This window comes from Lissotriton helveticus, chromosome 4_1, assembly GCF_964261635.1.
Source record: "Lissotriton helveticus chromosome 4_1, aLisHel1.1, whole genome shotgun sequence".
Lineage (NCBI taxonomy): Eukaryota > Metazoa > Chordata > Amphibia > Caudata > Salamandridae > Lissotriton > Lissotriton helveticus.
In genome coordinates, this window is record NC_136063.1 from 474,888,196 (window position 1) to 474,904,322 (window position 16,127).

Here is a 16,127-nt window from a genome sequence, read left to right on the forward strand (position 1 = left end):
GTCTTTGTTTTATTTGCAACTACTGCTTTTGTATAATGTACAAAAATCTGGTTCAAATTAGTTTTTAGGAACTTCTGGATATCCCTGAAAAACTGCACAATCTTGTCTTTTAAAGGAAAGAGGATTACAGATTGCGCCACCATATTACAAATTCCTATTCTTTCTCTTTGACTAGCTGTTCCAGTATTTTCCCATCTTCTCCCGGCATGCATGAAATACTGTGTTTGCACACCAAGGAGCCAGCAGTTCCCTTGTGACACAAGGAAGGAGCTTATACTATAATTCAGATGTGACGTGATCAACTTGTCATACAAGTAATATGCGCCCTCTTGAATTACGGTGGATGTTACTCTGCTACTTTAAGTGAATGCATTGGCATAAGTGCTCTACTTATGGTAACAACGTAACTTTTGCTCTTCTTCCATTTACAATGTGTCGGGCGTAGGCTAGGGGGAACAAGATGTTGGCTGCCACATGCTGGCTACTAAAGTTAGATAAAAGGGACAGACGTTTAACTAGAAAAAATAAAGAGGACGTTTCATGGATTTTGTGTAGTGAGTCAGTCAATGCTCAAAAACGTCTTGGGTGGAAGCTGCCATTTAAGAAAGATGGTCATAGTTGTTCATAAAACAAAGTTTGCTGATGCAGAGTACTGTACATTGAGCAGGACCTAAGGCAAACAATAAAGGAGCATCAAGGCTGTGGATGGGTTTTACACACCAGTGCTACTTACCTTTCTGCGCTTTGATCAACTCCTTCCCAATTTCCAGCGTGACATAAGCAGTGCCATTCAGGACGATCTCGGTGACGGTCCTAAAGGCGTTCGCAGACAGTCGTTCAGATGGCGACACAAAATTTCCTGCGGCATTGTTTATGACAACCTAGCAGTGATGGAAGACATTAACATGAATATTGCAAAAAATATTTGTGTACAGGTCAAACATCAATACAGAGAGAACCGAGGGCACAAAGGGTGAGAAAGGGAAAAGAGTTTTACTTACCTGAGAAGAGTTGAACGATGACCCCGAAGTTCACCTGGGAGGCAAGCAGGGTGGTACACAAAACTCTCCAAACATGACCAACAAAAATGACCCGCTACCTGACCTAATTCCAGAGCTTCCTTTACCGGATGGAATTGTCATTTAAAAAAATGTTATACAGGACCAGGCCAATGCTCCCTCAAGCTGGCCATCGACAGTCCTGCTCATGTTTGTCTTGCTGCTGCTTTTTTTTTTTTTTGGAAGAGAACATGAAAGCAAGAAAAGTCCTTCAAGGACCAGGGCTGGCTGTTCGGGTGACTTTCCGGTAAAAGAATGACTGGCAGTACTGGTAGCTGAAACCCAAATCTATAGCATTAGTGAAATCTATCTGCTGCAATACCCTGTAAAATCTGTGTCACCTGAGTGGCAGCATAGCTATATGAGAATGTAATATCTGTCTAAGTCTGCAGTGCACAGCCATGAGATTGCAAAATGTGTGTACTTTTTTATTTTTCTACCTGGTCCCTTCGAATGAGACTGTCAGTAATAAGATATTATTGAGAATCTACTTGAAACGAGCAGAATCAAAATTTGAAAATGAAATGAAGTGTACGGAGATGCTATGGTACAGGATAGGCATTCAATTGCATTTCGTGTATCACCTCGTTTTAAACTTTTTTAGGGACACTTTACTAAAAACTGCACTATCTTGACACCATTTACTAAAATGTGTTTTCGGGCAGGTGAGACTGCAGCACTTACAGGAAGATTCGGGCTTCACTGACACACAATGGCAGTTCTGGGATTTTTCCTGAGTGCCCTTTCAGAAAATATGCCTTCTAGCAATTTTGTGAAAAACATTGCATTACTTGACCTCATTCAAAAAAGAAAAAAACAACCACTGAACACCCTGGACCCAGGAGGACCTGCTCACTGTGCTACTTACTCGCTGTGTTTCCAGACAGGTGAGATGCCTTACCACTTTCAAACGATGCCAGCCACCACTGTTCTGTACACTTCAGGATTCAGGAGTGTCACAAGAACAGCTTTTTTCACAAATGGATTCCTTCCCGAGTGTGTTTTTTTTTTTTTACAATAGCAATAGATAATTTCTCCCTTAATTAACGAATTGGAGTTGGAAGAATCAAATAAATCGCAAGAGGTACCAGCAGCGTTTGTCTAGCTTTGCTAAAAGTCAGACAAAATAAACATTGGTTGGTACTTTACTCAAAAGCATATAACACAGATATCTGCAGAGCCGTAGCTCTTCCTGATGTGACAAGGTTCTACTCACTAGGAGCAAGTTAAGTGAACTGAGTTTGAGATCGCTTCATGGGTTAACCATGCCTAATTTGGCCTGGCATGAAACGGAATCGCCAATACAATGAAGCAAATATCAAAAGCAATCAGTAGTAAAAGATGCTTGTTTGTCAAAGATTAAGGTAGAGTTGCTCCCCTATGATACAAGCCAGTAGTCAGTGCTTAATTAAAATGAAAATAAAAACATTTGGTTTTAAAGAGCAGGGGCCCTTACTTACTTTAAGAGCCTGCTGCTGAAAGCTGGGTTTGCCGAATACCACCTCAGGCGTCTTTCTTTTTCTTCTACCACCCTAGGTTTCCGGTCTCTTTAGCTCACTATTGTAGGCTTTTTTTTATCCTCGCATACCCCACGTTGTCACTATTTTCAGGTCTTTCTTTTCCTCCCTTTCCTGATTTTTTTTCCCTTTGAAAAGGCGAATGATGAAAAATCTAGACCCGAAATATGGGTGCTGGTGCCCACCTCCTCAAACCACCTGCACAAATTAAGCACTAGTGGTAGTAAAATTGTGGGTATGATTAACTAGTGTGCAAAAAAGTGGAAGGTTCTATGTTTTGGGAAAACCACCCAAGATGGGCCTCAGCCCCAACACAATATGTTAAAAGACAGCATCACAAACTGTGCAGGCTTAATATTGCGTTATTTGTTGAGTCTTTTCCAGCATGCAAAGAGAATTCCATGAAACAAGTGGTTTAAAAGACAACGATTTACAAGATTATTATTTTTTTAAAGGTGGTAAAGCAAGCACATTTCTATACACGAGCAATACATCTCTAACAAAGTGATGTCAACAGGTCCTTGCAGAACAGTGCACACTCCCTATAGCAATGTAAAAAAAGGATTACAAGTTTTAATGGGTAATGCAGGGCTTGGTGCGTAACTTATGCCATCGACTGAGAAGCGACCCCTCAGGCTCAATGACATCAATTGTTTTGGAATTTGCCAATGGGCCAGACGGCCCACACACTAATCCATGGGCTGAACTGTAGTGTGATTGGCCTGTTAGAGCTCTCCCTAGAGGGAGGACTAGGGCTGCGAGCTACCAGGTGATCAGCTTCGAATACCTGCGACAGTTTTATGAATTTTAGATCGTGTTTCTTTGCCTTGTGAATTTTAAAAAAACTTTGGGGGCTTTTACCTTGAGAATTTAAAGGGAATTGATTTTAGGCATACTGACACCTCTTAACACTCTACTTCCTTGATACAGCCTCGCCCAGCCGATCTTTACTCCCGGTTCGAGGCGGCGGCGGGCGCCATCTTGGGTGTGGGCAGGGGCAGCGCTCTAGTCGCGCCGGCCTCCCGCCCTCCCAGACTATTTAATCAGGGTGCTCTAGCTGCTCGCTGCCTGTTAGAGCTCTCCCTAGAGGGAGGACTAGGGCTGCGAGCTACCAGGTGATCAGCTTCGAATACCTGCGACAGTTTTATGAATTTTAGATCGTGTTTCTTTGCCTTGTGAATTTTAAAAAAACTTTGGGGGCTTTTACCTTGAGAATTTAAAGGGAATTGATTTTAGGCATACTGACACCTCTTAACACTCTACTTCCTTGATACAGCCTCGCCCAGCCGATCTTTACTCCCGGTTCGAGGCGGCGGCGGGCGCCATCTTGGGTGTGGGCAGGGGCAGCGCTCTAGTCGCGCCGGCCTCCCACCCTCCTCATCACCTATAAAATGTGCGTAGGGTTTAGACGGCGCAGCGGGCTGGCGCAGCGGGCGCGCCGGATGCGCGCCGAAGCCGCGCCTAAGCCAAGCCCGTCTGCGCCCGTCCGCGACCGGCCGGGACCAGGGGCCCAGACCCCTGCTTCGCGGGTATGCTGCAGGCAAACCTATACAAGTAAGAGGCTGAGAGACTTATGTCCCGTTTTACCTACTCATTGTCATCACTTGATGGAGCCCTTGGACCTAGGTCCATGTCCTCATTGCTCATTTAGAGGAAGCTGCTTAGTGCCAGCTGTTCCTGACTCTGATTCGATTCTGGCTAAAGGGGGTCTCCTAAACTGCAGATCCATCAGCAAACACACTCTTCAGCTGTGGGATCTCTTACTGGATGAGGACATGCAGATATTGTTCCTAACTGAGACCTGGCTGGGAGAACACTCTGACCCGGATGTACTTGACACCATCCCACCTGGTTACACCCTCCACAGACTGGATAGGTCAATAGGAAGGGGAGGCGGGATTGCCATTATCGTCAAACACCCTTTCGAGTGTATTCTAAAGCCAGTAAAAATTGATGACTGCGAAGCAGGTGAATTTAGTATCAAACTGACGCAACATGACACTATCTCTGGCATACTAATCTATAGACCTCCTGGGTCCCTGGGCAACTTCCGTAGTAGCCTACTCGAAGGGGTTGCTCAGACCGCTATCAAACACAATAAGGTTCTGGTGCTGGGTGACCTGAACCTACACCTAGAGGACCCCGTACAGAAGGAGGCAGAGGATGTTCGCCTTGTTTTACAAGAATTACAGCTAACCCTGCTAAGTGTAGCAGCGACACATCAGAGGGGTCACTGTTTAGACCCTATCTTTGCGAGCTGGGATAAGATAAAAGTACTTACCCCTCGTCAGCTCCCTTGGACTGACCACTTTCTGGTCCCTTTTCAATGTTTTTATCAGACCGCTAGGACTATGGACAATGGGAAAGGATATTTTATGAAACGCAAATGGAGACTATTCTCCAAAGAAAACTTTATAGGCGCCATCCAGAAAGCACAACCAATAAGTGCCCCAGATAGTGATCAGGCGAACAAGGAACTTAACCTACTTGTAACTGCCACTCTGGATGAGCTAGCCCCCATGTGTAAGGGTAAAGTCAGAGAAGGCAGACAACGCACTGCCCCATGGTTCACTACCGAACTCCAGCAAATTAAATCTAAATGCAAAAAGCTAGAAAGGAGCTGGAGAAGGAACCCGAGTGAGCAAGCAAAAAACAGCTATAGCTCAGCACACCGGAGCTATCAGTATGCGGTGCGTAGAGCAAAAGCCAAACATTTTCAGACTCGTATTGAGGATGCCGAGAGCTCCTCGCGAGAACTGTTTAAAATATATAAAGAAATATCTCTGGTCTCTAGCTCCAATACCCCCTTAAAGACCTCCAAGGAGGGATGCAATAAAGTCGCTGACTTTTTCTCTAGTAAAGTTAAAAAGATTTATGCTTCCTTTTCTCTATTACCAGATAAGGGTACAGATTTCAGAGCAGACAACTCATTGGCAGCCCCGGATTCCTCACTACTAATGTTCGAGGTTCCCGCAGCTGACAAGCTAATAAAGATCTGTCGAAGTGTGAAGTCCGGCTCCCCTAATGATCCGGCTCCGGCCTGGGTCATATCAGAGGGCCTGACAGCCTTGGAACCTCACATTAGACACGTCCTACATACCTCCTTTTCCACTCAACAAGTCCCTAGGGAGTGGAAGAAGGCCATAGTACTGCCAATAAGGAAAAAACCCAATGTCAGCTTGGAGTTACTAGAAAATCTTAGACCCATTTCCTTATTGCCGTACGTGGCGAAGGTGGCCGAGAAGGTGGTTAACGCTCAGCTCACGGAGCACCTGGAAAAATGGAATTTACTCCATCCCTCCCAATCAGGATTTAGGGCGGGCTACTCTACGGAGACGGCCCTCCTAAGAGCCACTGAGACTTTAAGAGCGGGGGCAGATGCTGGTCATACAATGGCCCTGATCATGCTCGACCTAAGCGCGGCTTTTGACACCGTAGCGCACTCCATCCTGCTACGGTGTCTGAACGAAGCTGGGGTTGTTGGTCCTGCGCTGGGCTGGCTGCAATCATTCCTTACGGAGAGATGTTTCCAGGTACAACAGGGGACCTGCCGCTCAGTGGAGATGTCACTAGACCAGGGAGTGCCTCAGGGCTCAGCTCTGAGCCCCACTCTTTTTAACCTATACATGGCCTCTCTGGCGAAAGTTGTACACTCTTTTGGGGTGGAATTAGTGTCGTACGCTGACGACACTCAGCTGCTGATCTCCCTATCGCAGAGCACCTCCAACACCCCTAAAAATTTTAAATCCTGTATGCAGGCATTAGCAGAGTGGATGGATGCCCACTGCTTAAAACTCAATGGCTCTAAAACAGAGGTGCTGGTGGTAGGGGGAAAAAGCGAAAAATGGTCGGATGAGTGGTGGCCTTCATGTCTTGGCCCTACCCCCATACCATGTCAGGAGGCCAAGAATTTAGGAATTTGGATGAATCCCTCTCTCTCTTATGAAGGCCACATAAGGCGCCTCGTGGGCAAATGCTTTGGAGTTCTAAAGACCCTAAACAAAACCTTAGACCTCCTCCCTTTACCGGCCAGAAGGACACTAACGCAGGCACTGGTGACCTAGCGGTTAGATTACGGTAACATTCTGTTCCTTGGGGCAACCGAGGGCAGCATAGGTCGTCTACAAGTCATACAGAACTCCGCCGCCAGACTGGTGTTAAGAAGACCCAGGAGAGCCAGCTCGAAATTGGCGCTGGATGCGCTTCATTGGCTGCCTGTGAAGAAGCGTGTGCTATTTAAGTGCCTCCTCTTCTGCCACCATATTGTCTGGGACAAGTCACCGACATACCTGAAGGATCTAGTCAGCCGCTATGAACCTACTAGGACCCTCCGTTCAGAGGGTACAGGACTGTTGACAGTCCCCAGGATTAGGAAGGCTAGAATGGGTGGACGTTCCTTCGCGCTCCAAGCAGCTCAAAATTGGAACAAACTCCCTCCTGTGTTGAGGCTGGAGAGCAATGAATTGCGGTTTAGGGCTCTGCTCAAAACACATCTATATACTGCATAGAGTCTGGGTTTTCTATGCTGCTTCATTGGTAGCTTAGCGCGGGGACACGCCGTGATGGCGTTACTGAGCGCTCTATAAGCTCTTTATTATTATTATTATTATTTTGATGCTGTTGAGGAGCAGGGGGTGAGCAAAGACGCTGTTAGAATGGAACTGAATGCAACCTCAAAAGCAATTAATTAATAGGGCTTAAATAATAAACTGCTTTCCTAATGCCTATAACCAGGAGTATTCAATATCGTCTACCTTCTCTCGGTCATCATCCCCTTAGAATTGATGAGGCCTAAAACCTATGCACAAAGCCTCTGATGCTCGTGCATGGTGCCCACAGTCACTTCTTGGTCCATGGCAGTACCCATGCTCTGAGCACTGTACAAGAAACAAGCTGATGTATTAATGTTCGTGCAGATCTCTGGAGCAGGACCGCTGTCGGGAAATAAGGTTGATAGTAAATGCAGATCAGAGCATACACCAAGGCCCACATGCATCAAAGTAGATTGCATTCGCAATCGTAATTTTTCTGAGAAAACGGCCGTTTGCGAATGCAATCTACTAGTTTGAGATGCATCATTTTTTTTGTTGATTTTCGGTATTTTAGAAATCGTATTTCACTCTGCGAGTCCTTAAATGACTCGCAATGGATGCGAATCGCTACAGATATGGAAAAGTGCCTATGCATCAAAGTTAGGAAGATGCGAATTCTGTAGAACTCGCATTTAGCATTTCTTAATTTTAGAACAAGTCTGACATGGTGTAATTTTTTCGCTGGCTTTGGAAAGTTTGTACTGTGGGCGTTATGGAAGTCGTGACAGCAATTAAAAGTGTCAGATTGCATTCCCAAACTGTGTAAATGATGTGACTTGTCATGGCATGGGCTGATCTTTTGCGACCTCTGACCTTTTGGGCATGTCACATGCAATTTGAGTTTTTCTCTAAATAATCCTGCATTTGCACACGTTTGTGTTCATATTTATTGTGTTTGTGTGTAATTTGGACACATTCATAGTTGGACATATGTTGCTGTCAGAAAAATCATTTTCACATTATGTAGTGTGTTGTTTTCTTTTAAATGTGGTTGTATTGCAACTTAACATTGTTTTATAATATTTTACTCCCATATCTGCCTGCACTGTTATGTGTTGCACACCAGCTTTTGTGAAGGTCTTGCTGATTGGCAGCTCCACTATATAAGGCAGGGTTTGGCTGCATCCACTGTTGCTGTTTTTCAGAGAGCAAACAGGAGCCTTTCACAATGGCAGCACTTTTCTTCCTTGCGCGCCGCCACAGATTGAGAATAGGTGCAGGTTTGAGGGGAAGGCAGATAGAAGAGAGAATTTTTAGACTTAGGATTACCTTGCTTGGTCAAACTGAAGATCAGATTTATGATAGGTACCGGCTTACTGGTAACTTAATAATTGATTTAATTAATGATTTGGATCCCATGTTGCAAAGGGAGACTCGCAGGACAAATGCTATCCCTACTCATGTTCAAGTCATGTGTTGTCTACACCTGTTAGCGTCTGGTTCTTTTCAGGGGGTGGTAGCTATTGCTGGTGGTGTATCCCAGAGCTCGCTCTCCAGATTTTTCAATTCTTTTTTGGATGCAATGCTAATTAGAATTAGTCATTACATAAAGTTTCCATCTTCTCAACATGATTTACAGAGAACTAAAGTGGATTTTTATAGTATGGCACAATTTCCACATGTGATTGGATGTGTGGATGGGACTCATGTACCTATTTGTCCTCCCTCAGAAAATGAGTACATATACCGTAATAGGAAAAGTTATCATTCACTGAATATTCAAGTGATATGTAACTCCAAGACCATTATAACTGACATAGTGGCTAGTTACCCAGGCAGTGCCCATGATTCTTACATTTTCAAACATAGTGAAATACATGCCAGACTTCTAGCAGGACAGTTTGGAGATGGCTATTTGCTTGGTAAATGTTTTTTTTTTTTACTTTTAAAATTACAACATTCCCATCTATCACAATTAGCAAGTACTACATATGTAAAGTAAGTGTCCTTTTCTTTTGGTTATAGGTGATAGTGCCTATGGAGTTAGGTCATACACATTGACTCCATACCTGAACCCAGCAACTAGAAAGGAACAACATTACAACCAATCGCATAAATCAACGCGTAATGTAATTGAGAGAACTTTTGGTGTGCTTAAATCAAGGTTTCGCATACTACATAAGACTGGTGGTAGTTTGCAGTATAATCCAAAAACATGCTGTAAAATTGTTGCAGTCTGCGCTATGCTACACAGCATGGCAACAGAGAGAGGCATACCTTTGGAAGAAGAAGACATTTTACCACCAAATGACAATGATCCACAGCAACCCCCAGCAAGACAACATGGACCAGAGGCAGCAGAAGGACGGATAAGGAGAGCAGAAATTACACAGAATTATTTCTGAGAAGGTACCATGCTTTATTTGTATTTCTCCATACATCATGATATTCTGTTGAATGTAACCAAAAACAAGTGAGGATGTTTCAAAGTAAATGTCTTTCATTATTCAAAAAATGTACCAGACCTCGGTCTCAAAAAATGTTCTTGCTCTCAGCAAATGATTAAATGAAAACATTTTTACTGGGAAAGCTCCATTGAGAAATAACTTGCTTTCATACTATTTTTTACGGCCACGCACACCCAAAGCCTTTGAACCTTTGTTTCCTTCATCCATCAACATCTGGCACCCTTCCTTAACAAATCTAATACTCCGTCTTGACCCAGCAATGGTCCCATCTGGTGGATTTACATTTTTCCCACCCATAGCACTGTCATCCTTTGGTGAAGTAATTGCAGGTATATTACCACTGTTAGAAGCATGCTCTAAGGAAATCTCTCTGACCATTCCCCTTGTTATTGCAACAAAAGATGCATTCATTTTTTCATGTATTTCTGCATTTTGCTTGCACATTTTGGATGCAGAATTTGAAATTCTTGTTAATAGTCTGTTCTGAGCATGTAAGCTTGTCTGTTGCCTAAGGTGCCTATGAACACTTTGCTTATGTTGCAATTTCATGACTGTGCACATTGATTCCAGAGACTTTGCTACACTGTCCAGTTTTCCTACAGTAGCCTCTTGGCTATGTTTGAAATCATCTGCCATCTTATTCATAGTGCTGTGCATGCCTGCAATGTCTTTGCACATAGACATCATTTTTCCTTTCATAATTCTAATATCTTTTCCTTGCAGACGCTGTATCTTTAATATTTTGTCCTCTACAAGACTTCTAGTGGTGGACCCCTCCTCTAACATGGACCCTGTTGAGGTTCTTGGACGCCTTCTATAAAATTGACTTTGCCTCCTTCGCCTACTAGGCCTGGCATTGGTGGCTGCTGGTGTGGAGTCTGGTCTTGAAACTGCATTTGTTTGAGTATTTTCCTCCTCTGATTCACTTTGCAGTAATTGGCGAACTCTTTGCCTTTCATTTAATGTCACATTTGCTGTAGATGTACTTGGAATGTTGGCATCCTCATTTACTTGAATGTCTAAGTTACTGAAATCTCTTAAATCTTGCTCAATTAATTCTTGAAGCAATTCTGTTTGAAAAGTGGAAACAGATATTTAGTGTGGAAAATGTTTAGCTGTGAATTACAAATAAAATGATTTTGTTTGATGGTTATTGTCTAAATAAATTTTGATTATTAACTTACTTATCTGTGTTTCTGTTTTTAATTAAAAAAAAAAAATCTTTTTACTTTCATAAAATGTCAACGAAGAACTACATTACCCATGATGCATTGCTCTAAGCATGCTAAGTTCCCTTTAATGAGGCAAGTAGTGCTCTAAATGTAATGTACCTGCTTTTTTATGTTGGAAGAAGCTTCCATCTCATGCCTTGACTATGTTACATGAAAACCATGTTATTAATAAACCCTCTTGCATTTCAAAACACATGTTATCTTACCTTCAGAGGGAGTGATGAGATCAGACGTGTCTATGTTCATGACACCAACAACTGCCTCAGTCAAAAGTGTCCCTTCTACAAGGTCTTCCAAAGGGGTTGTTGGTATGTCCTTGGGGGGACCACCTCCAGTTTTGTTGGCAGATTTCACTCTTGACGCAATCTTCTCCTTAGCGCGACTACGCAAGTCATACCACCTCTTCTGTAAATTGCTGATTTCCCGGTGAGCCACACCAACTGCATTCACCTTGGACTGAATGTTGAGCCACACATTCCTTTTCACAGCATCAGGCACTTTATGAGACAGCTTTCCAAATAACTGATCATGCCTGTCAGTCACCTCTTCAATGAGAATTTCAAGCTCTTTTTCAGAAAATTTCACTTTCCTTTTCCTGGAGGGCCCCTCTGCCTCTTGGTTTTCCATCTCCTTCCTTGTGAGAAGCACAGACTGCAGCAAAAGCAACCTTCCTCAACAGGCTCTGAGATCAACTGCCTGAGCTACATTCAAAAGAATCCTCAGGTGTACCTGATTGCCTTCTTTGGCTTTCCAGTAATCAGAGTGCCTCAATTCATCAACTGTGCTTTTTTCGCATTTTGCGAAATCGCAAAATGCGAATTCGCGTTATGCGAATTCGCAAAATGAAGAAAAAAGCGCGATTCGCATTAAATTGCCATTTTTTGCGAATCGCAAAAAAAATGCGAAAAAAATCATGCATACCATTTTGCGATTCCTTATTTGCGATTCCTTAAAAATCGCAAATAAGAAATCGCATTCTCACACTTTGATGCATGTGGGCCCATGTTCCTTCTGGAGGTCACTTTGGTCTCTCAACACTTTTCATCACCTCTAGTATTACTAATTGCACTGTTTCTAAGTAATCATTCTTACTTCAGCCCATGTCTTTAAAATGTGCGTCTTCTCCCAAAAGTCATTAGAACAGTTTTGTTTCTCCCAAACTTTCATGGCTTTTACTGCAGTCAGTGGTATGGTTACCTCACAAAGCTATCATGGCTACCTAATTTCCTGTTTTCACTCATTTATTTTCTGACTCACCCTTGATACGGATTTGGAACTCTTAAAACTTCGCTCTGCCGGGGGGCGTGGCTTGCGCGCCGGTGAAGATGGCGGCGTGATTCTGGAGCTCCGGAGCCGACCTTCACCTCTACGTGATTTGCGGCGTAATAAGGAGCCGCACAACTCAGCCGCTTACCATACCAGGCATCGGAATGTGAGGTGAGCCCAGCGCCCTCACCTTTTTGAACTTTCATTCGAATTTGGCAATTCTGCTCGTTTTCGCCGGGCGACTTGGTTCCGGCCGCCATTTTGTGCGCGACACGCACTTTTCCCCTCAGGAATTGCGGCGAACCTCAAAATGCTTCTGGCATTGCTGCACAACTATTAATGCTCGATTTCCCCTGGTGGTGAGTCTGCCATGCTCTGAATTGTCAGCTGTTGCTCCATTCCTCCCTCTTTTAATGCCGTTTTTACATCTGCTTTCCTAGCCGCCATTTTGTGATGAACTGTCATTTCTCAATCCCAGCAATGCAGTGTTTTACACGTTCATCCTTGGCTTTGGCTTCTCATTTAAACTTCAACAGATATTAAATGAATGGAGATCGTCTCTTGCCTCTGCATGTGCCCTCACACCTCTGACTGTTTTTCTTTACCTCATTTAAACTCATGCAGCTCTTTCCTTTACCTTTTATCGTTTTTTGCTGCTGCTCATTCCCATTTACTCCCATTGCTCTTAGAGGGCTTGCCCATGTATTGACTCTTCGCCTTCAATACTCCTCTCAGTGACGCAAGTTGGATGCAGTGATCTGTCACCGCGTTCTCGCTTCCAGTTCATCCCATGCTTGTTTGTTGCTTAACATCCAGCTTTGTCCTCAGGTGCCCTTATCCATTTCTTCTGCTGCACGGAGTTCTTCTATGGGGAAATTTCGCAACGTGAAGCTTGCTACAGTTACCAAATCGCCTTCCGGTTCAGATTCTGATTCTCCCTTTCAAGATTTGGACGACGCCACAATGTCAAAGTCTGACTCAACGCAAGGGGCTATCCCCAAGTCTCAGAATGGCGGAAAAACACCCTCTGCTACAGCTTCCACCAAACGTCTTAAGAAAGACCCACCTTCTCCTGGCAATGGCACCTCTCCTTCGTCCATGGATATCATCTTAGAGGAGATCCGTGCTCTCAAGCCCTTCATGGAAGCTACCACTCAAAACATGGTAGCTATGCAAGACAAATGGACCTCTCTGGACTCCCGTGTTCTTCTCCTGGAACAGTCTTTGGATTCTCTTCACTCCTCCTGCTCTCGTATTCCTTCAATGGAGGCTGAAGTTCTTCAACTTAAGAAACAGACAGAGGATTTGGAAAATAGGAATCGTAGAAACAACCTCCGCCTTTACGGACTTCCTGAATTAACGGAGGGGTCCAACCCTACTACCTTCTTTCAAACCTTCCTCTCAAAAATATTAGATGCTCCAGCCTTGGCCTCCATAAACATTCAAAGAGCTCATCGTCTTGGCCCTAGAGTCTCTTCTAAGCCTAGAGGGGTCATCATGCGGTTCCTTCAATACACTGATCTCCTGCAGGTTCTCTCAGCCGCTAAAGTTAAAAAACAAATCATATGGCAAGGACATCGCCTTTATTTGTCTCAAGACGTCTCCAAGGCCACTGCAGATAGGCGGAAAAGGTTCCTGGATATGCGCCCGCAACTCCGAGCTCTCAGCGCACGATATGGACTTCTTCATTCATGTCTTTTCAAGGTTACTTACAAAGACAAAACCACCACCTATGCAGACCCTGCCGTCCTTCAAGAATTTCTCCGTCAACACAGCTCCGATGTTATGGACGTCTCCAGACCACCTTGAAAGAACTTGCAACTTCTTTCATTCTGCTAATGTTTTTTCTTTGTATTTCATAATTCTTATTACTGTTGTCAATTTCTTCCTCTATATTTATTCTCGGTTTACTCATGCTTTACGTCATATCTCCCTCATACCTCATGCATTTACCCCATTGTCTTCTTTTATATTTACAGACGCCGCTCTATTCTATTCCTTTTTCCTTCCCGATGTACCCACTCTGTTTGTATGCTACTCTTTGGACTTGTGATTTTTGAGGTCTGGCGTCAGCTCCTGGTGTTGTCGCCGTTATCTCTTCGACGCCTCCACCCCCGTCTTCGTTTTCGTAAGTATGTCTTTCAGTCGTTCGTTATGAACGTGTACTGTTTTCTTGTTCTTTTTTGTCCCTGTCCTTTCTCTTCTTCTCTCATTCTTCGTTCATCTTCATTCACCTCCTTCCTTCTTTTATCTTTTCTCCTCTACTATCTCTCTTTACTATTTTTTCTGGTCTCATTTTTCTTCTCTTTTTATTCCTCTAATATTTCCATTATCTCTTCCTTTCATCACCTTACCAGTTCCTTCTAGATTTTTGCACTTAATGAGCATGTTGTTGTTAATTGATTTTGTATACCGTTACACTCCGAGTCACAACATGGAACATTAAGGGATTAAACAATCCCATTAAAAGGCAAAGGGTATTACCACACCTTGCTGGACTTCATACTGATGTCGCCCTCCTCCAGGAATCTCATCTTTCGGAGGCAGAGGCTTTAAAGCTTAAACGTTGTTGGGTGGGTCATGTTTTTTGCTCCCCTACTGTTGATAAGAAGAATGGTGTTGTGATTTTGTTACATAAAAAGTTAAATATTACCTCAGTTTCTCACGAATGTGATGTTAACGGCCATTGGGTCATTGTTAATTTGCTTATTGATAATATCCCCCTTACTCTTTTTAATGTTTACGCCCCTACTGGCATTGACAGATCCTTTTGGCCCTCTATCTCCGACAAGCTAGCTTCCCTATCTGAGGATTACATTGTGCTTGGTGGGGACTGTAATCAAATCATGGATCCCTTTCTCGACCGTCATTTTAAAGTCAGATTTGTACCCTCCAAGATGCACTCCCAATTTGTCAAAACTTCCCAAAATAATGCTCTGGTAGATATCTGGAGATTATGCAATCCTGACCTTCGAGAGTATAGTTTTTTCTCCCCCCCTCACCAATCCCAATCCCGTATTGATCATATTTTCCTCAGCAAATCCCTTTCCCAACATGCCATTCATTCTGAAATAGGTTCTATCCTACTCTCTGACCATGTCCCTGTCTTTGTGAATTTGGATCTCCTCCCTTTCTCTCCTCCCTCAGGTAGATGGAGGTTCAATAATACTCTGCTCCAAGAACCCACTTTTTGTTCTGAATTATCTACCTTTGCCACTGAATTTTTCCTTATCAACCACACTTCTGATTCCTCGTTTGTCATGGTTTGGGACTCTTTCAAAGCAGCCTCTAGAGGTTTTATTATCAATTTTGTGGCTAGACGGAAAAAGTGTAGAGTAGCGAAGTCAGCTCAAATCCTAGCTGAGATTAAATGTCTCGAACACGATTATTACTCCTCTAATTCGGACGCCTCTCTTAAAAAGCTTATTGAGGCGAAAATCTCCTTCAATAAATTTACAACTGAAGCAGCCTCTAATCTTTTATTAAAATGCAATTCCCGATATTATGGTGGCAAAAACAAGATGGGCAAGCTTCTCGCTAACTATTTAAAAATAAGACGTGAACGTACGAAAATTGAATCTATATGGACCTCCTTAGGTGAATCTTGTTTTAAAGACAATGAAATTCTTTCTGAATTTGTCAAATTCTATGACACTCTGTATACCTCTGAATCGATCCCCACTTCCTCGGATCTTATTTCCTACTTCCAATCCCTTCCATCTCCTCCAACGTCCCATGTTGACTTAGATTCCTTGGATCTTGATATATCACTCTCCGAGATTTCTCTTGCAGTGTCTAAGCTACGCCATGGGAAAGCTCCTGGCCCCGATGGCTTCACCATCGAATTCTATAGTCACTTTGCCAGTCTCCTCCTTCCTAAGCTTCTACTTCTATTTCAATCTTTTATTTTAGCAGAGTCTTCGAGCGGTTCCTTTCAACAGGCTTTAATTTGCTTAATTCCCAAAGAGGATAAAGACCACTCTCTTTGCAAGAATTATCGCCCGATCTCTCTGGTCAACACGGACTATAAGATACTAGCTAAAATCCTTGCTCT

At 43.4% G+C, this 16,127-nt stretch overlaps 1 protein-coding gene across 1 annotated transcript in view; it reads right to left on the minus strand.

Annotated features, from left to right (window-relative positions):
* The window catches only part of DECR1 (2,4-dienoyl-CoA reductase 1), a 234,374-nt gene that overhangs the window by 44,147 nt on the left and 174,100 nt on the right, over positions 1 to 16,127 (minus strand). The window contains exon 5 of the mRNA XM_078687063.1: positions 734 to 881. Coding sequence (XP_078543189.1) covers positions 734 to 881 — 148 coding nt within the window. The remainder of the gene's footprint in view (positions 1 to 733; positions 882 to 16,127) is intronic.